This window comes from Canis lupus, chromosome 8 (assembly GCF_048164855.1).
Source record: "Canis lupus baileyi chromosome 8, mCanLup2.hap1, whole genome shotgun sequence".
NCBI lineage: Eukaryota > Metazoa > Chordata > Mammalia > Carnivora > Canidae > Canis > Canis lupus.
Window position 1 is genome coordinate 44,528,805 of NC_132845.1, and position 27,456 is coordinate 44,556,260.

Below are 27,456 nucleotides of genomic sequence, written 5' to 3' on the forward strand. Positions count from 1 at the left end.
GGGGTGCAGGAGGCCCGGGCCGCCGCGAGGAGCCGCCGCTGGGCCCCGCCGCCGGGCCGCTCGACGACGACGCTCCCGCGGGCGCCCCGCCTGAGGAGGACGCGGCGGCGGCGGCGGCGAGGCCGCGGGAGGCCGCGGAGGATGGAGGAGCGGAAGGAGGAGGGCGAGGCCGAGATCCAGGAGCACGGGCCGGAGCACTGGTTCTCCAAGTGGGAGCGGCAGTGCCTGGCCGAGGCCGAGCAGGACGAGCAGCTGCCCCCCGAGCTGCAGGAGGAGGCGGCGGCCGCCGCGCAGCCCGAGCACAAGCAGCAGAAGCTGTGGCACCTCTTCCAGAACTCGGCCACCGCCGTGGCCCAGCTCTACAAAGGTGAGGCCCGCCGCCGCCATCTTGCCGCCGCCCCGCCGCCCCGCCGCGCCGCCGCGCCGCCGCCGCCGCCGCCCCGGGGCCAGCCGGCCGGCGGGGACCCCGAGCGCGGCCGCCCCTGCCGCCGGGCCGCCGCCGCGCCGCCCGCGCCGCCGCCGCCGCCGCCGCCCCCGCCCCGGCGCCCCCTCCCCACAAGATGGCGGCCGGGGGGCGGGGCGGCGGCGCTGGCCGGGCGGCGCGGCGGCGGGGGGCGTCCCCCTCGGTGGGGCCTCTCTCGGGGTGCGCCCGCGGCTGCGGCGCGGCAGCCGGCGCCCCCGGGCCGGGAGGGCAGGGGAGGGGCCTCCGCTCACAAAATGGCGAAGGGAGGCGGCGGGGCCGGCCCATTGTGCCCGGAGCCGGCCTCGGGGCGGGGACTGACAGGGGGCGCCTCCCTCGGCGGCGGCGGCGGCGGCGGCGGCGGCGGGCGGGCCCGGGCCCGGGGCTGCTCCTCCGGGAGCGACCCTCTTCCCGCCGCCCCTCCCCCCACCGACTGAGGGATCCCGAAGCCCGGGGACAAAATGGCGAAACCTAATATGGCCGTTCCGGAGTCCCTGACGCGAGTAACATCTCCGTCTCTCTGTCTCTCTGTGTGTGTCTTCTGTGTTTTCCGTGTGTGTGTGTGTGTGTGTGTGTGTGTCTGGCCTCCCCCCGCTCTTTCAGACCGAGTGTGTCAGCAGCCAGGACTTTCTCTCTGGGTCCCCTTCCAAAACGCGGCCACCGCCGTCACCAACCTCTACAAAGGTAAAGATCACCTTGCGGCGGCGGCGGCGGCGGGGAAGGGCGGCCGCGCCAGGGCCTGGGCCCCGCGTGCTCAGGGTGGTTGTCCCCCCGCGCGGGCCTGCGGAGCCCTGGCGGGGCGCGGGGCGCGGTGCCCGCAGGACCGTGCCGCTGGGCCGCCAGGTGCCTGCTGCTCAGCCGGGGGGTGGGGGGGCGGGGGGGGCGTTGGACCGGGTCCCCGCCTCCCGCCGGCACACTTGGCACGGGCGGGGGGGTTGGTGGGGGCTCCTGAAGGTGCTGCCCTGCGTGGGACCGGGCGCTCCGCCCCCAATGTCGGCAGTGCGGAGGTTGGGAAGCCCTGAGCTGAGGGGAGGAGAGGGGAGAGTGGGGGCCCCCAGGGAGCAGAGGACTTGACGTGCCACCCTCCAGCCTCCGGAGGAGAGGCGCGAGCCAGGCAGCTCAGACCAAGGCGCTTGCGTAGCGCCCAAGGGTGTCGGAAACTTAGCTGCTGGGAATAATCCGTGCGCACGTTGACATACTGCTCTTCCCCAGCAACTTCAAATATTTGCTTTCAGAACTACCGCATATCTGACCGCGTATCGTTGGCAGGAAACGTGTGATCAGAGTTTGCGTTGGTAGATTTGTGTTCTGTGGTAGTGTTTTTCTGGATCCCCTCCCTTCCCCATGGCCTGAAGATCTGTAAGTAAACGTTCCTGTTGACTGCGTGCTCTGTCAGAATTCACGGCTTTAGATTTGGGGTCTCTGTGATTTTGAAGATTTTTTCAGGATTTGGATTTGATGTTTTTTGGGGCAAGGTTTCTATGGAGAAGGGATTTTAATTCGACTCTTAATCTTAGTAAAAATGTAATTAAACACTTTTAGAGGTGGAGAAAGCTGCGCATAGCAGTAATGGACTTTGTGCATTTCGGAATTAATCAAAACGGGTTGAAACACAGGCTGGGGAAGCAACTTGGTTCTCAGATTCTTTCTTTTGCATAAGAACGTGCAAATGATGGCAGCATTTTATAGGGAAAGTATCCGTTATTGTGAGATGTCCTGGGTAGAATTTGCAGTTTTTTGGGACAGTAATTTGAAAACGTTCGCTGAAGCCAGTGAATAGAATGTTGATCTTAGAGAAGGAGGAACTCAGTCTAGGCCTGCGAGAAAAGGGAAACACAGATGGTGCCCCAGTGGTCAACTCTGATTTTATGTAGCCGAGTTCCTCAAATTTTGACTCAAGCAAATTTTAACATCTGTCACTGTTTGAGGGTCTAAAGCATTATTTGGAATGGCTCTTGGTTTTATCCATAGAATTTTGAGATAGTACTTAAAACATGTTTTAAAGACGATTTCTTGGAGTATAATTTGGATACTGTGTAATCACCCTTGTAACAATCATAACTTGAATTTGACAAAAATGTGTACTGTAAAGGCAGAGCATCTACCTCCAGCTCAACCCATATGGTTGCCATATGTACGGTGTCCCGTTTCCATAAGGTCATGAATAGAGCCTTACGGCACAACCTTTTGTCCCTGGCTTCATCCACTTCCCATGTTTCTGAGATTGATCCGTGGAGTTCATGCTGCGCGTGTTGATGAGCAGTTAGTTCAGTGTCCATTCTATTCTGGTCCTTTCCCCCACCCCAGTCTTTTTTTTTTTTTTTTTCTCATCTGAGTAGCATTCTGTTGTGTGTGTGGGGGTGCTAAATTTGTTTGTTGCAGTTGCTTTTTGCTTGAAGGGGATGGGGATGGCACCATTTTTGGTGTCTTCTGTATGCCTCTCTTTCATTAAGGCCGTACAGAAATATGAACGTGCTTCAGATTTTCTGTTGGTTTTTGGTGCTGCTATGTAGTGTCACAATGTTTCTTGACTAAAGCAGACAGTTTTGTGTAGCGCTGTGTGTAAGAAGGTGGGTTCAGAAGCTGAACAAGCAAATAATCCCAAATTAGATTGCTTGATTCGAAATTGCTTTTTATAATTCACTTTCTTTGCTCAGAAAATTTAGTGAGAGGGAACATTCATTTTTTTAAAAAATGAAAAATCACATGCTGTTCTTGTTACTGCAGGTGTGCTAGAGTGTCAGAACTGGCTTTATTTTATACACTGTTTTTGTAAAAGTAAATAGCATCCTTTTTTTATACCTGGCAGGAAAGGTAAATTGTGGTTGGTGGAATTTGGTAGTGTAGCAACATATTCTTACCTGATTGAAGGAGAGGAGATAATGCTCTGCAGATCCTCACATTCCTCTTTTTTGGGGTGAAGCCTTTGGAGAACAGAACTACAGCTGTAGGAATGATTAGATACCTTAAATAGAACCAGTACAATTAGTTAGAATGCTACTGTCACTAGTGTGTGTAGCATTAAGTAGCGGTAAATCTAAACGATTTTTCGTAGCTCCGATTAAATATTTAGATGTAATTTATAAGGGGGGAGATTTGGAGAGATCTCTTGAGGTGGGCAGTGCTTCTGTATCTTGTCTGATTAAACACTTACCTGGTAAGCTAAAAATGGCTTATTTTGCAGGCTGGGAAGAGGTTGGCACTTTTAACAGGTTCTTGGTGACTCTTAATAGGCACACATGGGAAGTTCAGAATGGAGGTAAAAAAAAAAAAAAAGCCTGGCTGATGGCCTCTTTTGATTGCTCATGGGCTTTTGAGAAATCAAATACTCGCATGGTTTGGCTGGAAGGATTCAGAGGAGAGTGAGTTGTCCCTCAGTGTGGACAGAATTCAGCAAAATGGAGTGTGTGTGGTTCCTTCTACTCCCTGTTGTAGGGCCAGACTTTGGTATGCTCTTTTGGAAAGGGGAGGAAAAAGTCTTGGTTGCTGGTTCTTGTTTCTCCCTTGATTGGGTGGTGTGTGTGTGTGTGTGTGTGTGTGTGTGTGTGTGTGTTTAGTTTTCAGTTTATGTTCTATTCCTGGCCTGGTATATTTTTTGATACGTGCAGTTGAAGAGAGGGGAAGAAGTTACTAGCCCTGGATTCATGCTTACTTGGGTAGTGGTTTGCTTTTTAAAGCCCCCTCCTTGCATTTTCCTGGGTGCCAGTTGTAGTTGCTGTCTCCTGACTCCTTAGGAAATTATTCTCCTTATTTAATGCTAACTTTTTTCTTCTTGGGATTCCTTGCTCAGAACAGAGGTTGGACTGGTGGTTGTCTTCTGGCATAAGGTTATCCTAGGAAGCCCAGTGGTCAGCCTGAGCTGGGTGGTGGTGCCGCCTTAGCTCTTTAGCAGTGTCCTTAGCCAGCACTTGAGCGGACCCCGCGGGTCACTTCTCAGCACTTCCCTAATGGTTCTTTCAGGTTTCTAATGTCTTTTTCTGGTTTGACTTTTGTTTTATGCTAAGTTCCATTTCTTTGCCTCCTCGTTGTTATTTATTTATTTAATAAATTTTATTTATTCATGAGAGAGACCCAGAGAGAGGCAGAGATACAGGCAGGGGGAGAAGCAGTCTCCCTGCAGGGAGCCTGATGTGGGACTGGATCCCGGGACTCTTCCCGGGACTCTCAGGATCACGCCCTGAGCTAAAGGCAGACGCTCAACCACTGAGCCACCCAGTTGTCCCCATCTTTGCCTCCACTTTAAATTACTAATATTTGAGAACATGTCTTTGTTTTTAATTTTTTTGAGTAGCTCTACATTCAATGTGGGATTTGAACTCCTGACCCTGAGATCAAGAATCACATGCTTTGCCAACTGAACCAGCCAGACACCCCTGTGTCTACTGTTAAAATCTGCATTTGAAACCTCCGTTTCAGGCTGAGTACTACCACGTATATTGAGGGCTTTCTCTTGAGATTTGTGTGAAGAATGTTTCCGGGTCTCTTTGCGAGCATTACGTGCCCAGGGATCATCTGTACTCTGGCAGTGCTTGAAGAAGGCCAGCATTGTTAGAATGGCATCTCCTCCTAGGTTGTATGAGTTCTCTGGCTTTGGTCTGTTGTGACTGAGCTGTGTGTGGTTGTGGAGGCCTATGATGGAGCATGATACCGCACCACGGTGCTCCTTCATTCTCTCTGACAGGACTGGGGAGGAGTTACCCCACCTTAGAGAGCAAGGTCTGAGTTGAGTGCTGGGTCTGGTGAATAGTCCAAGGGCCTACCTTGCTGTGGTTGAAGTTTTCCAGGTGTTTCTGGCCATGGGCAGTCCCTAAGATAAAGGGAAGCAATTCTAGATTATGTTTTGTCCTCTCATTGTTTCTTGTGTTGAAACAGGCTTTGTGGTGTGGTGCTTTCCTCCTTCATGTTTCCCTAAGAGGGCTAACTTTAAATAGAGTTGACAGGTGAGAAAGATGGTATGATGCCCTTTCAGTCCTTATTTCCGGGATCTCTTGATGCCAGTTCCCTTCATGACCTGCTGTCTCACTTCATTGTGGCCATCTCAGACCTGTATGTAAAGTGAAACTGAGCAGGATATACTGAAAATTCGTGGGCCCTATGGGGAATGAGAGACATAGAAATGAATGTTCAGAAAAGGTGTGTTCCACTTGAGACAAATAGTAGAATTTCATCGCCTTAAAATCTGACTTTCTGCAGCGGGTTTGTGACTCCTGTAAAGAAAAAAACATTACTGAGCTTTGAGACTTTGTTCTAAACACCTTAGTATGGATTACAATTAGAAACCCTGGGTCTTAAGTTGTATTCTTTAATTTTTACCATAAGGAGCAGTGGCCTCTGTCATTCGCAGCGTCGTTTATAGATTGTGAATTATGGAAGGCAATCGTTTTCTTCTGTATAACTTTTCTGTAAAGGATGTTTTGATGGCAGGTAAGTCAGACAGGCCTCAGTGGTTTGAACATGGACTGATTCCTGTCTAACTTAAAGGTCGAGGATAGGATTGACTGAATTTAGTGGTTCAAACTGTCCTCTATAGCTCTGCGCGCTGTGTGCGCACACATGCATGTGCATGTATGAGCTTTGCTTTGGGATTTGTTTCAGTACATTGGCAACTTGCGTCTTAGGGTTACTTGCTGACACTTCGAAGAGCCTGGTTGCTGCTCTTCCAGGAACTACCAGCAAATGACTTCCATAGTCTCTTGGCCAGAATTAGGTCACATGCCTACTCAGAACCGGTATCATAGCCACTGTTTGGGGCTATGCAGATAAGATTAACTAAACCACACATTCCACCTTTTTGAGTGAATGTGGAGGAAGCTCACCCCAGAGCTATCCAAACAGAAACTTGGTGTACTTTTAGGAGAGGGAGGGTGAGGATTGGATGCCAAGCATACTGGGTTGCTACAGTTCTTCCCTGGCTCTTGTCCTTTGTTGTGTGTGCTAGGTGAAAATAAAGTAATTACCTAAGAAGCTAGAAGTTGGTGCCCATTTTCGGGTACTTGCTTTGTCGGAGAGTACTTGAATCGTTTTCTGCAAATAGTTGGAAAGTGGTTTTATTTTGCCTACAACTCAGATCTTTGTTTTTAATGGAACATTGTTAATACTTCTCCCCATAGCAGACTGGATGACTAGTTAGTGCAGATTGAATTTCTAAGTTCAAGTATTTTGTAGTTGTTGGTATTATTCTTTGGAGATGCTGCTTTGATCTAGCAATGTGCTCTTACAATTCATAGGTCCTGTAAGGAGGATGGGAGATGGTTTCTCATTTGTTTGGGAAGAACTGTGTTGTAGAAGGAACTGTCACTTAACCTAACTTCGGGCAAGGCCCTTTGAGCCTCAGTTCTAGTTCCTTGTTTAAGAAGTTGGGATGTCTGCTCTGGACTCACATAAGGTCTGTGAGTATCAAAAAGCTGTAAACAGCGAAATTGGATTAATCTCGTCTTGTGTATCATGTAAGAAAGCTCTGTATTTGGTCTTCATCTCAGAAATCAGGTGATTTCTGTGCTTGTCTGTTGTCCCTTGTCAGTGGTGAGAGGATTAGACTTCTAAAAATCTGGAATTCCATTCCAGCTGCTTATATAAAAACAGTTTTTTAAAAACATAGGAAACGTGGGATATCTACTCTAACTTGTCTGCATCAGTTTGTTTCTTGAATAAGGAAATTAATGTGTTGTATTTAAAGGTTAGATTGACATTTTGATGCCCTTGAGGTTTGCCTAACCTTCGAGCTTATGGCCCAGTGGCTTTGGCTTCAGTATAAAATAGTGGCTTTGGCTTCAGTAAAAGAGTTTTGGACGTTAAGACTGTCCCCACAGTTTCTGTGCTCTGCTTTTCTAGAATTTGGATGTCTCTTTGTCAAGGTTCAGATTGTTTTCACAGCAGTCTTTGGCTGAGAGCCCTCAGAAAGCCATCATTGTGCATGTTTATTGTGCTGCTACTCACTAAATCAGCCTGTGATTACACTAAAATTTAGCCTCATCATGCCTGAGATTCTCCAATAAGTATTCACATCTCTCCTGTTCAGTTCAGAGTATGATAGGATTTTATTTTCAACCAGTAACTTATTTTCTTAAAAAGATTTTATTTATTCATTTATGATAGATACGGATAGAGAGAGACAGAGGCAGAGACACAGGGAGAAGCAGGCTCCCAGCAAGGAGCTCGATGTGGATCCCTTCCAGGACCCCAGGATCACGCCCTGAGCCAAAGGCAGATGCTCAACCACTGAGCCACCCAGGCATCCCCCAAGTAACTAAAGTCCTAAACATATAAGGACTTTATTTGAAATCCTTTAGTGTCAACATAAGATTTTCTGTTTAGGGAAATAACTGAGATTGGATTAATCTGGGTGGTAAGGTAATTGGATTTGGCTTTCAGGATATGCTGTTAATGATATAAAACCAAATTATGCTCAGGCAGTGCAATAGCAGGTACCTGAATATGTTAAATGTCATATCTGCTTTTCTCTTCCTGTACCTTCTAATCTGTAAAAGTCAATGCCTGATATTTAGTTTGTTCTTGGTTGATTCTGATGTTGAGACTTGCTCAGAATTTCTGAGGTGAAATGATTGGTTAATTATGTGAAAGAGAGTTTTTTTTTTTTAGTTGCATGAGGTCACAACTTAGGTCTTTCATCTAAGCCAGTGAATATTGCATTTTCCAACTTTGTTCAAATCTGTGATTGAAGCATCGCCCTCCCTTGGGCCACTTGGCTGGCTTCAGTCAGTAGAGCATGTGACTCTTGATTTCAAGGTCATGAGGTCAAGCCCCACCTTGGGGCGTGGAGCCTGCTTTAAAAAGAAAGCCTCAGGGACGCTCCTGGGTGGCTCAGAGATTGGTAGTCTGCCTACCTTTGGCCCAGGGCATGATCCTGGAGTCCCGGGAGGGATCCTGCATGGAGCCTGCTCCTCCCTCTGCCTGTCTTCTCTGTCTCTCATGAATGAATAAATAAAATCTTAAAAAAAAAAAAAAAAAAAAAAAAGCCTCAGGCCCTTGCACATCTGATTTTTGGGACTGTGTCCTCAGTCAAAACAAACCAAAATGTAACCAACTTTCTTCCCTGGGTTGTCAGTTTTTTAATAATCACCTCAGGTGGTCCCCTCTCTTTGGCTCTGGAGATTTTTGTATTTTTAAAGATTCTAATTATTTGACAGAGGGGGCACAAATGGTAGAGTGGCAGGTCCCGGGATCATGAACTGAGCTGAAGGCAGACACTTAACTGACTGAGCCACCGAGTTGCCACTGGCTCTTAAGTTTTGTATCTGGTTGAGGGAGAAGATTTTGCTGTCAGGTTTCCCAGGTGTGCATTTACATGTCTGCTTCATCCTGCTTTGCACTGTGCTAGTCAGCGTCAGACTTGTTTCTTGTTCCTTTTGTGCTTCCAGCATTTCCCTTCTGTACTTCCAGTTCTGGGCCTTACTTCCATTTGGTTCTTGAAAAATAGTTACCATGGTCATTCTGTTTGAAACCCATGTCTCCACTTATGCGAGTTTGAATGGAACAGTTCTTTTAGGTAGAGCAGGTTTGTAGAAACCTGGTTGCTTCGAGGTTCACACTTCACATTTCTTTCTGTGGTGCTAGGCTTTCTGTGGGATAGGCTTAGGTTTTGCTCAGTTTTGGTTTCTCTTAAAATGCTTCCAGCTCTTTCAGAATCCCTCTTCTAGATACAGCTTTGACCTTGCAGCTTTTACCAAGGTCATATTAAAAGTTTATCTACTTCTCAGGTTGGCGTTCTCTAAGTCTTTAAGAGACTGGAAAGATTTATATTCATACATGTTATCTACCTTTTTAAAAAAATATTTGAGAAAGTGAGAAGAGCACAAATGGGGAGTGGGGAGAGGGAGAGGGAGAGGACGAAGCCGACTCCCCACTGAGCACAGACTCTGAGATTCATGACCTGAGCTAAGGCAGCAGTGGACTTCACCAGTTGAGCCACCTAGGGTGCCCCAGTGTTACTTACATTTAAAATGGAATTCACAAAGAAAAAAAAATGGAGTTCACACTTGGCTTTGTTTATGGTGAAATGCGAAATCAGAAGCCTTTGGTTCACATTGTAACGTGGCCATTATTCTAGTAATAAGACACTAGAGAAATTACTTCATTCCCAAGCTGCTTTTTATATCTTTCAAAAAAGAATAATCTACTTCTCAAAGTTGTGATGGAGTGGACTATTTTTAAGAGTGCTCCTCTGGACAACTTCCATTTTTTTGGTTTGGAACATTTTTTAGCAGTAAGGACTGATCATCTAAGGAATAGGCTTTGTGATGAATGAAGTTCTACTCTTGTCCTTCATGCAGCTCAGGGGTCTCTATTGGATTGTTGTTTTTTTTCTGGAACACAGTTCTTTATTGGTTATTGCTGTCCTTTCAGAGCCTCTTGATGGAGATTTTTTTACTTTTTTTTTTTTTTTTTTTTAAGATTTTATTTATTCATCAGAGAGAGTGAGAGAGAGAGAGGCAGAGACACAGACGGAGGGAGAAGCAGGCTCCATGCAGGCAGCCTGATGTGGGACTCCATCCCGGGTCTCCAGGATCATGCCCTGGCCTGAAGGCAGCACTAAACCGCTGAGCCACCCGGGCTGCCCAGATTTTTAAAAAATTTTATTTATTGTATTCATGAGAGACAGAGGCAGAGACGTAGGCAGAGGAAGAAGCAGGCTCCCCATGGAGAGCCTGATAACGGGACTCCTCTGGATCCAGAGACCCCGGGATCACGCCCTGAGCCACCCAGGCATCCCTGATTTAGATGTTTTAGACAAGGAATTAAGAAATCATGGCCAAGAAAAGAAATACAATGATTCTTTGCACTACCAAAGAATTCTTGTTCTTATAAAAGGCCCAGAGGGGATCCCTCGGTGGCTCAGTGGTTTAGCGCCTGCTTTTTGGCCCAGGGCGCGATCCTGGAGTCGCGGGATTGAGTCCCATGTCAGGCTCCCTGCATGGAGCCTGCTTCTCCCTCTGCCTGTGTCTCCACCTCTCTCTCTATGTGTCTATCATGAATAAATAAATAAATCTTTTAAAAAAAAAAAGGCCCAGAGATAAAGGAACCATCTTTAATGTCATTAAAGGTATACTTGTGAGTTTCTGCAAGCCTGGCAATTTAACTAAAAGTAGATGGCAGTGGACTTGAATTTCCCAGTAGGTCAGGGGTCATTTATTGAAAACTTGGGTTCAGTATACACGGGTAGTATTTTTTTTACAGGGAGACTGGGAGGCCAGTCTGAGAGATTTTTGAGGCAAGGTCTTTTTGGCAATTGAATTATGGGAAACTGTTGGGAACTAGAAGCAGAAAGAGTATACCTAAGGAAGTGAATGAAGCCTTTTCTATTTGTACTGTGCTCTCTGGTTTGGTGTTGAAGTAGTCAATTAATTTTTCCTCCTGATTTCTAAAATGTTTGCTTCTGCCTTCATTGTGTTCCCACATCTTGGTGCTGAACCTTTTGGGAGGAAGGAGCGCATCCCGAAAATGCACGTGGCAAGTGCACGTGGCCTGAGTGATCAATCTGTAATGTTTAGTCATCTGTTGAAACATGTTCCTACTTAGAATTAATTGTAAGAATTATCTTTTGTGAAGGTGATAGAGCTTAGTGGTTAAGAAATACTGACTCTGGAGCAAAATACCAGCTCTTGTATGTATTCTGTGACCTTGTTTGAGTTGCTCAGTGCTTAGTTCCTATTTACTCATTGCAGTGGGGCACCCCAGTACCATTTTCAAGGTCTTTTTATTTACATAAGCAATCTCTATGCCCATTGTGGGGCTCTAACTCATGACCCCAAAATCAAGAGATGCATTTCTGCCACAGAGCCAGCCAGGTGCTCCTCAAAGTGTTCCTAACTACTGTTTGTGGAGTGTAGTACTAATACACATTTAATAATTTACCCATCATGAGTATTAATAAACAGGCTGGCTTAATTAGATTATGTTTAGCAAGATTTTTATTTTATTTTTTTATTTATTTTATTTATTTTTTTTGTTTAGCAAGATTTTTAAGGGATAATTAACATTTAAAAAATGGTAACTTGGCTAACAAAGTAGTCCTGCTTTCTATTCAAAATTACTGTTTTTGTAGGGCATCCAGCTGGCTCATTCAGAAGAGCACATATGTGGCTCTTGCTCTTGGGATCGTGAGTTCAAGCCCCACATTGGGTGTAGAGATTATTTAAATAAACCTAAAAAATAATTATTTTTTAATAATTTAAGAATGAGGCAGATGCTTTAAGACTATGTGATGTGTTAACTCTGAATTTAGGCCATTAAGACTAAATGCCATGTATAACATTTCAAATACGGATGAGATACAGAACCCCATACTTTTTGGTTAACTTGTAAAATGATTTTCTTTTAGAAGAGAATGCAGGGTGGCTCTACTGATCATCATGTATCTTTTTTCTTCTCTTTTTCTAACAGAAAGCGTGGATACTCATCAGCGAAGTTTTGATATTGGAATTCAGATTGGCTATCAGCGACGCAATAAGGATGTGTTGGCTTGGGTTAAAAAGCGCAGAAGAACTATTCGTAGAGAAGATTTGATCAGCTTCCTGTGTGGAAAAGTTCCTCCACCACGAAACTCTAGAGCTCCCCCAAGACTGACTGTAGTGTCCCCTAACCGAGCTACTTCAACGGAAACTAGCTCATCTGTAGAGACTGATTTGCAACCCTTCCGGGAAGCCATAGCTCTGCATGGTAAAGCCGTTTAAACATATTTCTTTGGAAAAATGGTTAAGAGTGTGCCTGTGGACCCATTTTCACATTTAGATTTAGGTCCAGATATATTGTCTGTGTTTTGTCTAATATAGTAACTACGTGCTCTAGAAATGTTTAAGTAGAATGTAAGCTAAGAATTTATGTGGGCGATTTTTGAATGTTAGCTAGCCCATCCTAAAAAATGTTTTTAGAAGGCTAGTTTGAGCTTATCGGTGTCACAATAACAGAATCTTTTGCAACATTGATTAGACCTTACTGCTTTATACTTACTATTGTACATGTTTTCTTGATATTTTGAGTCAAAGAGGAAGTTCTTATGTCTTAAGAATTCTGTTAGTTTCTGACTGCCCAGATAGCCTCGTCAGTGGCAGGCAAGTGAGGCACATAGTTGTTGAGCAAGTGGTTCTTGTGGGAACTCCCATTGACACTCAGTTATTGAGTGTGCCTGTAAAGGATGAGAGTTGATGACCCAAGAGGGAATGGATAGATGTAAGAATAAGCGACTTTTCTTTACGTCTGTTGTCCCTTAGGTCCTTGTTTTGATAGGACTATCAGGACAGTCCATCACCATCTCCCCAGGCCAGATCTGCCATAAGAAGGCCTTCTTGGTTAAGGGCTTTATGTATTATTGGAGAAGCCTTGGGCATGTGTAGTCAACAAGTCTGTTGTTGTTCGTCCCTCTCTAATACAGATTTACAAGTAGAGGTGGGAGAGGTACTTACATGACATTTAATACTGCTGTAAAAATAACAACAAAGTAATGAGACTTAGTTGGAACTGAACAGAAAACATGGATGGTGCAGGTGACTAAGAGGAGAGAAGTAATTAGTTGGGTTAGGAGGCCTTGACGGAACATTCCTGGGCCATAGTATAGGGTCATCTAAACACTAAGTAACCTGGTATTAAAAAGATGGGATATATATGCACAGAGCTTCTATATCTTTGAAGCTTTAATGCTTGTACAGATTCTTGTTCTCTTTGGCAGACCTTGATTCCTTACCTAAAACCCTAATCAGAACATGGGGTTGGAAGAAGTGTTTTTTTCCTCCTGACAGTTTGATAAGTTAAAAATGCTAGCATTTATTGCAAGAAGTCCCTCCTATGTGTACTTAGGACTGCTGGCTGTTTCTAATGCAGGGAATAGTCAATGCCATTAGAACTTGTTAAACTCAGGCAAAAATGAGGTTGATGTGTTCTTAGTTACAGAGTTCACATCTTTTACCATTAAGTTTGGAACAAATAACTGGAAGCGTGTGTAGTGTCAGGTAGCTGGCCTGTCCAAGCACAGTTGGGTTGGGATGTGGCTGTCTCTAAGCATTCTGATTTTCCTTATCATCAAGTGCATTTAAGATTCATTCCATACCTCTCTCATAAAAGTTTCTTTTTTCTATTTTATACTATACTTTAGAAGATAGTTTTAAGTCTTAGAAATGCCACTCCTGTTATAAAATCTTAGTGTAGTTATATATGTTGTAAAAAGGGCCAGGTCTTATCTCCACCAACTCCCCCCCCCCCCTTTTTTTTTTGACTGATAAGCTTGTTATTTGTTATTATCCTGAATTTTTGGAGTTTTAGTAATATAGTTTTAAGAATAGACTATTTATAATCTTGATTTACATTTAAATTGTGAAGTTTGAGAAAGTTTAATTATAAAGCTATGTAGAAAAAGTAATCTTTCTCTTCAATAGACTTACCAAGTAGTGCCAGTCCAGGATATACTGGAGATTCTGTGTACTCCTAAGGTTCCTACACTGAGATTTTTAGTTAAAACACTGTTGTGGTCAAGTAATATGGCCCCTTGAAAGAGTATATAGAACATAAATTACACTGAGTTTTGTGCTGTTGTGGTTTTAGAGAATGTCAGTGTATTGAGGAAAATTCTAGTCTGGTTTGAGTTATTTGAATGATTTCTAGTGATAGAGCATTGTTCACTAAATTGTAAGGCAGATTAATGACCAACTTTGTAACGGTGTCCTCATCTGAGTTAATTGGATAGTCTGTAAATTGAAGTGAAAACTGTGCAGATGATCTTCTAAAAATGTTATATGGTGACATCTTGAGTAGGGTACATTCTTGTCAGAATTTAGTTCTGCATATAATTGCTTAGCTGGATCTGTGAAATGTTACTGAAGTCCAATTGTGAAGTTCTTAGGTGGATCAACATTGGAAGAGAGTCTAAATCCATGAAGTTTTGGACTACCAAGTGTGGGGGGGGGGATAGGAAGAGAGTTGCATGAAGAACTTTGAGGCAAACTTCTTAGTTTATAATCAGCAAACATGAATGTAGGAGGTCACATCATCCTATTCCTTTTTATGAGAGGACAGTGTTCTTGCATAGTTTTTCTTCATCAGCTCCTAAATATTCAACCTATACCACACACATCTATATACACCTAAAATAGGCATTTTATTTGAAGAAAAATGGCAAACATGTAAGATACTGGTAGAGTGTTTATTTCCCATAGACACAGAAGGTGTGATAATGAGTAAGATCTTCTGAGATCCTCCTCAGCCTCGGACTCAACACAATTTCAGTCATACATACATTAATAGTTGTCAAACAATTTCAGTCAAATCTGTTGGTTACTGAGGCTTATAAAATGTAATCTGTTGCTTTATTTTGGCACTGGTCTGCAATATAGGTTGCTTTTTTTCCCTGTGTACCATGGAATCTAGTTACCTGGATATTAAACTCCCCAAGAAGTCAGAGAAAAAGACATAAGCATGTGCTAAGCTGATTTTTTTTTTATCCTTGCCTCGTTAATTCTTGTCTTAAAATAAGAACACCAAGCAGTTACCAGGTGCTGAATTCGTACCTGCCACCTTGTTTTTAATGTAGCAGATTTTAGATGGACCTAAAATCTTCTGGACCGTTTTGTGGTTCTCCGTCTCCCTTTCTGATGATGCCTTTTTAGGCATCCTTTCTCATTTGGGGCCTTGCTTTCCTTTGTATGCTCTTTCAGCCTCTGATCTTTCCTCAGGCTCTTTCACTGACTTAGGTTACACTCCCCAGGTCTTGAGCCCTAGCCGCCTCCTGCAGGACCCCATACTTGGAGTTTAATCCCTGTCTCTGACTGCAGGTGCTGTCCTCCAGTGTCCTCTGGCAGACTTCCACTCTCCAGCATCCCCGCAGTCATCCGTCTCACACAGGGTTTCACACAGGGTTTCACACGGGACTTCCCCTTTTCCCCCTTCGGGGCCCACTGCAGGTGCCTGTCTTTTCCTCATTGAGCCATTCAAATGCATACATGGCAGATTCTGTGCTGTCTCTGGGAATGTATCAATGAAGAGCTAGTGCTTCCATTTCTGTTGAGGCCAACACATACTTTGATTTATTTTAATATCATGAATGTGGTATGTGTAAAACAATCTAGGGGCAGAAAGGGACATTTTACTGTGCAGCCTGGCTGTGTGCTGAGAGAAAAAGAAGGCTCTTTGGGAGAGGTGAGCCCTGTGCTCTTGGAATAATCTCCTTTCTGCTCATGCTTCCTGGCCCTGAGGTGAACCAGTCTTCAGGCCTTGTTTCCTGGGGCCACTGGATTAGTAGTCTTTTTCGATCTTGTCACTTCAATGAAAAATAACTTTCGTTTACAGCTAATAGTTTGTTGAAGTCAGAACTTAGCATGGCATTGCGAGGCCCTTCTGACGGGTCTTGACCTTGGCCCAGGTACCTTAACCATACTGTGCTCTAAGGAATATCTCCATACTCTTTCCCAGTTCTATCCCCCTACCTTCTCATACCTAAAGACTGATCAAGTGCCTCTTCCAAAACAAAACTTTCTTCCAGTTCTCCCTTCTGAAGCCTGGCTTGATGGTCTCTCTCCCCTTAGGCTTTGTTTCTGTGGCTATCCCCACAAATGGATTGGGGCTCCCTGAGGGCAGGGCCTTGTCTTAAAGCTCCTGGCTTTCACAGAACCTGGCAGAGAGAACCTGATGTGGGTATGTCCTGAGTTGAACAGCATTCTGAGGTCTGTTAATGTGAGTGGATACGACACAGTGGGGGCAGAGAATATTTAGGATGGAAGAGTTGGAGGATCACAGATCTGGGATGATTGCAGTGAGGGTAGAGCGAATGGTGTGTACCTTAGGAGAGCTGCAAAAGAAAAACTGAGACTGAACGGGGGGCTTGAAGGTGTGTACCGTTACAGCTATGTTAGTGTTTGCTTTGTGCCAGCACTCTACTGAGGAGGTTCTCATTTAATCCAGTGCTTGTCTTGAGTTACTGCTATTTCGTTGATGAAGAAAGGGGCTTACTTGGCTTTAGTGGAATAGATTAGTGAGTGGTAGAAAAGATACTGCGCACCTGCCTGTCTCCAGAGTGCATGCTCTTAGCCACTGTGCCTCCACATTTGTACATTTGTGGTCCCTCCCCTATGGGTCTGAGGGTGGGGTGGGAAAGGTCTCTAGGCTTATTTTTCTTCTCTATAAAGACATCAGAAAATAAATTTTGTCTCGGGTTTTTTTGTTGTAAGTGAATCTCATTGAGTAGGCTTGATGATGAATAGTTCGTGACCTGCTATGTTTCTGGTTTACTTTATAGAAGAGTAGTTAAGACTTTTTGTAGGTAGGCTCCATTCCCAGTATCCCCTTGGGCAAGACGGTTGACTTTTCCAAGGCCATCTGCTCCCTTGTGGAAGGCCATGTACTGTGTAAGGTGTTAGATTAAATGAGAAACTAAGCAAAGTACCTTACCTACCCTTTCACAACACTGTGTTTTTTACCTTGAGAGAGAAGTGGGACTTCTGTTTAGTTCTAAATCCTGTGAGTGCCCTCCTTGCCTCTGGGTGGTATTTTACTGCAGAGTAGACCTGGAGCTCAGGTAACCTCTGAGGATACTTTCCCCCTCCCTTTTCAGTAAGGATGGTCTTTTAAATTGTATCACTCTAGAGGGGAAGTATAATGTGTAAAACTTACTGTTACTTAACATTACTTGCTGGAATCGGAAGCTTTTTTCATTTTTCTTTCATTTTTCTTGCTGATACAAACCAGTGAAGTTGGTGCTACTCTTTCTGCTGGATGGACAGAGATTCCCAGTTGACTTGCCCAAGCTAGTGTTGTGTCTAGAAAGCCTTAGATTGAAGTCTGGTCTCATTTTGTATTTTGTTCTGGGGGTGGGGTTGGGTGAAAAGGGGCCCAGAGGAGGAATGGGACATGTATTCATGGACAGGAAGAGAGACCAGGCTGGGCAAGGCAGACTTCACTCCTATCTATCATCCCATAGGTGATCTTTGTAGGTTCCCGGCCCTGATACAGACTGCTCTGTGCAGATCAGAAACATCTGATTTTAGTTCCAAAAGTCAATTTTGATGACATTCTTCACTGAGGTATTAGGAACTAACCTCCCTGAGCCTAGGTTTGTCCATTCTGTAAATTATATCCATTCACACTCTAGGGGGGGTGGGGGGGGTGGGAGGTGGGGGGTGGTGGGCTAACCTGCAAGGCCTGTAGGCTTCTTGGGAACTGCTGTCATTGGCATTTGCTTTAGGATCTCACCTTGCCCAGTTTGAAGTTCCTTTCATGTTTAAATTAGCAAGTTTTAAAAAGGCAGTGGGCTGTATCCATCACTCACTGGTATAAGTCCTGAAAGAGGCCAGGCCAGCTCTAACGGGAAACTTCAGACACAGGAGAGAAACAGGAAAGTTTGTTGTTTTAAAGAAAGCACTTAGTTAAGACATCAGCTCCTTTGATTTGAATTTTGATATATGAACCATTTTTAGTTAAAACCCCTCCCTTTTGGTGGATGTGGTGTTATTGAGTTCTGATTTCTGCAGTTCAAATCCTTTTCATTCTGTAGCCTTTTCTATTGCCCAGCATTTGCTGAACACTGAATACTAAGCACTATTAGAGGCTAGTGATAGGGCCTGTGGTACAAAGATGAGTTCCATAATATTTTTGAGGAGCTTCTAGCCTGATAGAATTCTCTTAGAGTATTTGAAGTATATAAATACACACAGTCAGTTGGAGACAGACAGTACCATTGCCCTAGGAGTTTAATAGACTCCGTTTCTGGCTCCTCTTTTTTGCCTAACAAAGTCTTTTCTGGGCTACATACATGGTGACTCTTATTCTCTTGAATCATTAAATTGCTTGATAGATTCTTGAATCTGAAGGAACTGAATATAGGGCTTTTTCAGAATAATGTAAAAGATCAGATAGGAATTTTTACCTAGGAAAAATGTGTAAGGCAAATTCCTAAGTTGTCATTCATTGTATAACACTGGTACCTTCTTCTAGTAGTGTTCATGAAAACCTGTAGATTCCAGGAAGTCTGAATCCATAGGGTGTTCGTTTTCTTAGCACAGGTTTTTGGAGCTTTTGTTAATTTGTCAGAAAACATTCTTGAGCCTGTGTGCACCAGAGCAATAGAAAAGAGAAGAAATTTCGGTGAGAACAAGGTTTCTGATAGAATTTGCCAGATACCCTGAGGTCCAGTACATTTAAGAAGTTAAGTATTTGCTTGGTTCTGTTTCTTCCCCTCTCCTTATCACTCTTTTCCCCTTCCATATATAGAGCTAAATATTTAGAAACAGATTTTGATAGCTAACACAGATGTTTAGGTTAAGTATTTTTAAACTGATGGTATAGTATACGGGAAACTCCTTGTAACTTTCTGTTGACGGAGGACTAACTGGAACTGACCTTTGGGGGATTTTGATCCATCCGTCAAAGTCCTTCCAAATTCTCCTCTTGTCTGTCCATATTCCTAGTGCAGAGTGTGAACACCATAGTAGAGACTTAATAAAAAGCATGTTGAATGTTGCAGTCTGCATCTTCCTGAAATAACAGAACTATCCATAGTTTACTTAACACTAATATATTTTTAAAAACATGCTTAGAAATTAAGATGTTAAGAGATTAATGCACCAAAGCAGTCTCATCACTTTAATTGCTTAAAATTGATTATTTCAAAGAATCTTTAATTAAAATTCCTCTGAAGGCTGGAATTTCTAAATTATGCCCTTTGTTCAAGCCAGCTTTTGAGAACAAGAAAAATGAAGGGAATTAACACAGCATTAAAGTTTTTGATGAAAAGTTGGCATTTTCTGTATATTAAGATTAGATATTAGCTGCGGAAGTTTCTGGGGGTAGGACTTACTAAAGCTACCATAGGAAATTGTTTTTGAACTTGCGGTAAAATTTTGTCGGACGTTTTTTCATTGATGTGAAAAGGAGTCCATGTAGCCATGCCTCATCATTTTACTCACCTAGTACTGGTAGTTATGAAGCATTTTAACGTTTGAGTTTAATTTTTCCACTAGTTTTCTGATTTTATAAATACCAGTTTCTTGGAAAGTTTGAAAATTTCCGAAAAGTAAAAAATTCAGTATCTTGTTATCCCACTATATAGAGGTAACTACAGTTAAATGTTTGGTGCATTTTCTTTCAGTCTTTTTTTCAATGTATAAATATTAAAACTATATTTCATAGTCGAGATCATATTGCATATATGGTACTGTATCTTGCTTTTTTCATTTTAACGTCGTGAGCATTTTTTTCCTTGGCATTAAAACTGTCTTTGAAAATTTGAAAGCATTGGGCTGTCAGCATAACTGAAAATGTTTTCTTGGTATGACACATGTATCTTTGTAACTGGTTTGATTTAGTGTGCTTTACTTCAATAAAAATTCAGTATTACAATTTGCATATTGGGGTGGGGAGTGGTATCTACTTCAAATTATTAAAATCTTAGTAGAATTCCTTTTTCAAGGATTTGAACTCCTTCCCTGGTTCATTTGAAACACAACATTTACACACAAGTGCTTGCTTGCTTAAAACCTCAGAACACCACTTTGTGCAAAGGGAGCGTCCCCCACTTGAATAGCCCAATTCATTTGAAATGCAAGAATGCCAGTTTCCTGGGGTTCCAGTCAGGAAGTTACCACTTCGTTCAAATTGTGGGGATTTCAGATCCCCTCTTTTCATAACTGGAGATGAGAAAACTGGTGGAGCAGATCTGGCCCTGGGTCCTGAGCCTGTGCTGAGTGGATGGATCGTGGATCGACAGTAATGACAAGTTTGCGTTTTCTCCTCCCGGGCTGGCCCTCTGCCCTCCTAGGCTGAAGGGCATTGGGGGATTAGACAGTGTAGAGGAAGCACCCAGGCCACAGGCTGCTGGTGGACGGAGGAAGGGAGGTGGACCAATTCTGCACTTGCTCTTTCTATGCCTGTGTGTGACCTGACTCCGTGCTGGCAAACTGGAATGACATGTAATTAATTCTGAAAACAGAATTTTCTTACTATCTCAAGCATGAACTTGATATGAAAATAATAGTTATGTGCTACTTTTAACAATTGACCATGTAACCTAGATTCCTATATAACCTGGACTGTGACTTTGTTTTAGCTCCAGTGGGAGCATTCTTTTCAAAGTATGATGAAATCATCCTAATCTTTTTTTTTTTTTTTTTTCCTATTCCTGGACTAATCATTTAAAATGGATGCGGAAACTTTAAAACTGAGTTTATCTTGTGTTAAGCAATTGAGACTTTTCTGTCTAATCATACTACTTGTTCTGCTGCTTTTGTCAATTGATATTCCCATAGTCCTTTTGAAAAAGTGTGTTTTGGTAGAAATTAAGTTGTATGCCCTTGGGCCGTACAACTTAGTTTTTAGCTCTGAAGCATGTTCAGACTCTCTGTATTTGTATAGGCCTGATTGTTCATGTGGCTTAGCTAAGGTTTCCTGAAGCATCTTCCAGTAGCTGTCATTGGTTTATAAAATAAAATTTGGGCTGTTTAAAATGCATATTTTTTGGTTGTTAATCTTAATTTTTTTTTTTTTGACACGGAAAGTCTTTTAGGGGAAGATTTTAGATAAACTTTGAAAAGAATTTTCACTGCTGAGAGTAGATAGAAAGCAGGTAATGTTGCACATTATGACTTGACTTCAGCTGTCAAACCAAGCCCCTAGTCCTACACCCAACAGAAAAAGATGGATTTTCTAGCAGTTACTGGGGAATTTTCAAATTGACCAAATTGATAATTTAATATCTCTTCTTTTTCATGGAGAATAGCAGTGGAAACAATAGAAATACTTGCTTGATGTGCCTTAACTTCTGGTGGAGTATTGTGTCGGCCTTGGGTATTTGTCCTTAGGTGCTAAACGTGATGCTATGTTCACAAGAGGGGTTCTGGGGTGGGGGAGGTTGTTGAATTCTCTTGATGGTTTCAAATGGTAAAGGGGATCCTCAGTTTAATTACTGAAGTAAATAGCCTGATTTTGTGCCGAGGGCCCAAACTTTGCAGTGTAATTATGTATGTTAGGACATCCTGCATTCTGAAACCACTATGAAAAGGTTGTTTTTAAGTTCATGGACACTTCTTAGTAGTTTGTTGCAGGCTGCTAGGTTAGAAAAAAGCACAGCTCTCCCTCAAACTGTGGTGGAGAGCTGGAAAAAAAAATGCTAGCAATTTGGGAAGAATTTAGATTTTTAAAAAACTTGATGGTAGAGATTTAAGAGGAGAGCCACCTGGGTTTGTTTCCTAGCGTTGGAGAGATGAACATCAGGAGCTTAGGGTTTCGGTGGATTTCAAAATGGGCAGGACTTTGAAGCACATCCCTGTTAGCAGAATTCGGTGATTGCTGTGTGCCAGGCACTGTGTGCTTTAGGTAGAGTTGAACCGACCCCGGTGATGGGAAGAGACAGGATCGTATGGTGCTGTAGACAGTGTGCCCGAGGTGTGTCTTTTCCCTTCTTTTTATGTTTAATAAACCTGTGTGGGCTGAGGAGGAAATGCAGTTACTTTCTGATGTTACACTGGAGATGTCCAGCAGTCAGAGATGTGGCTGGGGCCCTTGAGCTCAGGAGAAATGCCTGCTCTCGTGGAAAACGAGGCCTTGTAGGTAAGCTAAGGGGTCCAGGACACCACCCTGGGTGATGCCAACCTGTCAGGGCAGAAGAGAAGCCCGCAGAGGCCACTGAGGAAGGAGCGGGCAGGCTGGAGAACAGGAAGCGGAGAGTTTCAAGCAGGAGGGAAGAGGAGCCAGCAAGAGACTTGAGAGAGGTAGGAGAACCTGGAGAGAAGCCTCAGTGGGAGGAGGCTCCTGAGGCCCTAGAGGCCTCAGTCTGCAGGAGCTGACTCGGTTGGAAGGGGAGGTGCAGGCTCAGTCCTCGGAAGGAGCCACAGGTCCTTTGCTTCTGGCAGTGCATGTCTGCCCACCTGATGGGAGCGCAGAGGGCAGGAAGGGAGAGTAATTGTTAGATTGTGCTTGAGTTTGGGTCCCAGCTGTTGCTCAGGAGTTGTGTGACCTTGGGTCACTTGCTCAACCTTTCAGCCTTGGTTTCTTATCTGCAAAACTGGTAATACAAATGTTGAGGGATGATTTTGAGTCTGAAATTTTAAAAGTACTTAGTGTAGCAGCACCTGACATAGGAAGTGTTCCAAGATGACTGCCTTTGTCATATATATATACATATATGTATGCATATATGTCATAAGTATATATATTCTAAATAGGCACCAGCCTTGGAACAGTTTAGAGCTGAAAAGGGACTTGATCAGCCTTCCTCTGACCATCAGTGGGGAGGGAGGACCCATCTTCCACTGGGAGAGCAGTGAGAGGGTTGATCAGTGCCAGGTAGGCCACTTGAGAACAGTTGAGAAGAGGTGTGGGCTGTAGAACATGGTCAGCCTAAGGGAGGCCGTGGACCTGAGAATGTTCACGGAGTATTTGTAGAGTAAGAACGATGTCCAAGGGAATTTATTAAGAGATTTTGATGTGGTAGAAAGCAGAGACTTTCTTCTCGAGTTAATGATCAAATTTAAATCACATTTACAGAGCATAAAATTAGGGGCCCCTACCAAGCCAACCTCTAAGCTTATTTTAAAATCTAAGATAATTATGGTTTTGCTCTTTGGGAACATTGGTTATACTAGATCATATTCTATACATTTAGTCCAACAATAACAAGATTTCCTGTGAGACTAGAATAACATAAGGGGAAGTTCATAAGACGAGACCCACTGTCCAGGTTGGGAGGTTTTCAAACTTACCACTATGGTTAATGTTTCCTGGCCTCACTGGTGCCCCTCACAGGTTTATCCTGTATGTTTCAGCGTGGAACATATGTTAGCCTCTGTAACTATTCTAAGGAATAAGTGTCCAACAATGAGTGCTGGGTTTATTCTTGTTATTATTAACAAGCAGCATTGTGCTCCTTCCTTCTCTGAGGGATTATATATGATAATAAGGTAGGCTGTCCTAAGGAGTACCAACCAAATACAGTCCAGATCTTGGTGATCATCTTGATTTGTCCAAGGACAGACTGATTTTATATTTGATGTCCCAGCATACTTTTTAATAGTGACCCCTTTTAGGGGCTCAAAAGTGCTCTGTTTTAGATGATAAGTTAAAAAGTCACCTTATTTGGAAGGGTAGTTGGAACAAGCCCGCCCCCCCCCCAAGACCTGGAAATGATTGCTCGCCGCCCCCCCCCCCCCATGTGTCTGCATACACAACCCTGGAGGGGCCTGTTGGGGATGGTAACCAGATAGCAAAACTGTCCTGTTTAAAAGCAGGCACCTGCTATCTTCAGCCATAAACTACAAGTAGTATATATGTATATACGTCCCGCAGAGTAGGTGGGAGTGTTTTGTGATATATGTGAATGCCCTAGCATGGTGCTTTGCGACACAGTGTGCTTCCAATTGGTAATTTACCAATATCTACAACATTATTTGTATTACTAAGGGAATATCTCCCTATGTCCAAAGCCCAGCAATCTGTTTTTCCAGAAGAAAGCATAAGTGCTCCCTGGTGACCCCTTAGGAAAGCAGGCTGACCTCCTTTGACCCTGTGAAACATTGAGAGTAAAGTGGGTTGCTTTCAAGAGGGTTACAGAATCGAGCAACTCTAAAACCTGTTTTCTTCTTCCTAGGTCTTAGTGGTGCAATGGCTAGTATAAGCGTGCGTTCGAGTACCCCAGGCTCTCCTACACATGTAAGCAGTGGATCGAATGCTAGTCGAAGGAGAAATGGACTCCATGATGTCGATTTGAACACTTTCATATCAGAAGAAATGGCACTCCACTTGGACAATGGTGGAACTAGAAAGCGTACCTCAGCCCAGTGTGGCGATGTCATTACAGACTCACCAACCCATAAACGCAACAGAATGATCTAAACTGCAGACATTTTCACACCCACCATGCTGCTTGAAAGCCACTTGATCCTCAACATATACTATTATTGCAAAGGAAACATGAGGCCATCTTCCCTTGTTCACTGTTTAAGACAAGTGAATTCTATAGTGGTTGCCATAAAAGGAAGTTCTAGGTATTTACAGTAGATGCCTCTTGTAACTATGGCTTTCTTAAAACTATAATCCTAGCAGAGGACATCAGATATCGTGTAGTCATTAGCAAGATCATCATAGGCAAACATATATCCGTTCCAAGGCTAAAAGTGACCTTAACTGTATTTATTCTCAAAGGGAAAGGAAATATCAGATGTTTATTTGGTTTATAGAATGCTTTTTTTTTTCTTTTTCTTTTTTCTTTTTTTTTTTTTTTTTTTGGTCCATTTCCTGCTGTGTTGAGTATTTTGCTTCAACAGTATTGCCAGGTTCCTAAAATTATCTCAAACCCATGATTTGGCTTCCTCGTCAAATCTGCAGGCTTCCATTTTTTGCAGCAGCACTGTACCATGCACCTGGTCTCTATGTAGTCACAGTGTGCAACTTCTAACGATTGGACTGTGCCCTGTTTTAGTTTTCCAAGCAGTTTCTAATTCTGGTGATTGTGTGATGTAAAGAGGTGCTATGATGGTCATGCAATTAATACTTAATATTGAATCAATACACAGAACTTTATCGGATTCACTTTGTGTGTGTTAGCGCTCTAAAAGTAGCAATATTATTAAATTGTCCCCAGATTGACCCTGTAGGCTTAAAATACTCCCGTTTTTAAGACAAGTACTACTTCCCATGCAGGGTACTGTTCCTTATGGTAAATGTAAACATGTAGACTGCATTCAAGGGGGACCTGAAGTAGAGAGGTCATGACCTTTGAGGATGGGCTTCCTTTTTGGTTCAGTATTAGCAAGAGGGCGATGGATGGTGGGGGAGGGTAGGGATTCCAGTCTTGTGTCCTGTTCCACATTTTTTTTATGAATGCCCTACTTTGTGCAGTTTCGGTTGGAATGGTGGGAGATAAAGGTCTTTTATCTGCTAATAATGTGATCACAACTTAAGTAGAAACAGCCCACTCTGCAGTCCCTCTCCCCTAACAATTGCAGTTTGGAATCTTATTCTGGAAGAGATGGAATCGCATGGAGGCTCTCTAGATGTTAGGTAGACCTAAATAAAGGTTCCAAGTAGATCCTCTGTTGAGTCCCTATAAGACCTCTTGTAGCCACAATGTTTTAGAGCATGTTTGATTGTTTCCTCTTCATTTTTAATATCTTGAACTGAATGATAGTCTTTTTTAGAAGAAGAACTGATGTCAGCCTGCCAGGTACTGTAATTTATTCTATCATATTATTATATTATATCAAGTAGGACAGTGAAAATGTTTCCTTGCAAACTTGTAGTCCAGTATCAGTTAACTTCCTGTTTTTATCCTGAAAAGACCATTGCAAATCAGTGTAAGGGTTTTTTCCAGTAATTAACTTACAGCACTTTGTTGAAGTTTGCAATTCCTTCAGCCATTTAATAATAATCTTTCTGTGAAGAAATGTTGCTAAGTTAACCATAATATTCATTGACTGGGTGGGAGGTGAATGGAATGTCACAGATGTGTGAGCTGAAGTTCTGTGCTCGTTATAGATCTAGCCCTTAGTTAAAAACAAGTCAATTCCATACTTAAACTAGGAATGAAAGTGAGGTGTTTTCTAAATTTTTGCGAAAGTGAATCAGTTTTTGTTTGAATATAATAGGAGGAAGAATTACAGCAATGTCATTTTACCTGAAACAGACAAGCCTGTGTATTATGAATACTTTCAAGCTTCCCTTTGGAATATGCCCAGAAATGCATTTGGAGTTATCTTTGTTTTTTCTGTCATTGTAAATTTAGATTCTGGAATTGGCGTTTGGTGATGTGAAGCGTTGCTCACGAGTGGCCAGAACTCCTCTTCCTAAAGGATTTTGAGATTGAGGAACACCTGTATAACCTCCCCTCTATGCCTTGGTTCTAGTTCCTCCCTCTGAGTTGAATAACCATTTTTTAATTTTTTTTGTTTTTGTTTTAGTTGGTGCTCTGACGCTTAATCTCAGTACCCTTTACTCTTGATTGTCAAATTTTGATAAAACATGTGCCATTTTCTTTGGTAAGAGAAAGCAGGTCTCATGTCTGCCAGAACACGATTTATATGCCTTATTGGCTCCATTAAACTTTTAAAAAACTTTAGCACTCGTTACTTTCTTCCACTGCATTTAACCTCAAATGCTATTTGTCAACCTCCTCATAACTCCTCCACCTGCTCTGTCTCCTGGCTCTCTCCCGCGACCCCCTTCCCCCACCCTCCAAGCACAAAATAACCCTAAGATCTAGGAGTAGAAAGGGAAATGATTTCTCATAGGAATACTTAGTTCTGACTGCTAGATTTTTGAAACCTTTGTGCCATTTTAGATGCAAACAAATCATGGAAGATTGCATATTGTGTGGTACCTTTTTTTAATAACATTCTTTTTTTCTTCAGTCTCTTGAGAACATTGTAGGCTGAATTTTAAAACTTAACAGTTTACTTTGGGGGAATGGAACCTCCCTTTATCTTTTAAGCTAGATTCTCAGATTTTTTTTAGACATCACAGCTCGTTAGATCTGTTCCTGTCACCCTAACTTGGCATGAGTGGGTTGAGTTCATCCTTCTGCTGCAGTGTTCTGAGCATGGCTGAAGCATTAAAAACTTAATTATAATGTTTAGTACCTTATAGAGCAAAATTAATGGAAAGCATTTGGCTGAATCTAAAGACCCACAGTCAAATTCTTCAATGTGGTTTATTTACCCAACCTGGAGTAGTGGTACACACCTTAAATCATTCAATGAATAAATCATTTAAAAAACTGAAAAACTATGGGGCTTGTCTGCAGTTTTGTTTTGGTCATCACATTTGAATTTTTTGATGTAATCAAGTGCAGGCTTTTAGATAAGAACCATCCTTCTTAATTTTTCCCCCCTCCCTAGGGGTATTGGAACACATTAAAGTTGACTATGTCTTTGGGCCATAGGGGTTCCCCGCAAGCAGTGAAAACAGGGCGGCTTCTTCCTTTGAGAGTCAAGGGGTGCAGCCGAAGTCCAAAGAGGGTGAGCAAACCTCAGTGCAGTGAAGGTGCAAGATGCCAAGGGATGATTTTGGAAATG

At 43.1% G+C, this 27,456-nt stretch overlaps 1 protein-coding gene across 3 annotated transcripts; it reads left to right on the forward strand.

Annotated features, from left to right (window-relative positions):
- On the forward strand, positions 1–27,166 carry HAPSTR1 (HUWE1 associated protein modifying stress responses). Of its 3 annotated transcripts, none has more exons than XR_012035466.1 (4): positions 1–367; positions 1,064–1,144; positions 1,696–1,819; positions 11,861–12,001. XR_012035466.1 is itself a non-coding variant. In XM_072835759.1 (4 exons), the coding sequence occupies exons 1-4, from the start codon at positions 142–144 to the stop codon at positions 24,278–24,280; spliced, it is 828 nt and encodes a 275-aa protein (XP_072691860.1). In that variant the 5' UTR covers positions 37–141; the 3' UTR covers positions 24,281–27,166. The 3 variants fall into 3 exon arrangements, 2 of the variants coding, with proteins under 2 accessions (XP_072691861.1, XP_072691860.1); XM_072835759.1 differs by lacking the exon at positions 1,696–1,819 and adding an exon at positions 24,036–27,166 and having other exon boundaries at positions 37–367; positions 11,861–12,136; XM_072835760.1 differs by lacking the exons at positions 1,064–1,144; positions 1,696–1,819 and adding an exon at positions 24,036–27,166 and having other exon boundaries at positions 33–367; positions 11,861–12,136.
- The last annotated feature ends 290 nt before the right edge of the window (positions 27,167–27,456 follow it).

What these genes read in the sequence shown, in the direction of transcription:
- HAPSTR1 (XM_072835759.1), top strand. Translation starts at nt 142, where the DNA reads ATGGAGGAGCGGAAGGAGGAGGGCGAGGCCGAGATCCAGGAGCACGGG. An exon ending in CGTCACCAACCTCTACAAAG is followed by an intron (nt 1,145 to 11,860) that starts GTAAAGATCACC and finishes TTTTTCTAACAG; the next exon opens with AAAGCGTGGATACTCATCAG. An exon ending in GGAAGCCATAGCTCTGCATG is followed by an intron (nt 12,137 to 24,035) that starts GTAAAGCCGTTT and finishes TCTTCTTCCTAG; the next exon opens with GTCTTAGTGGTGCAATGGCT.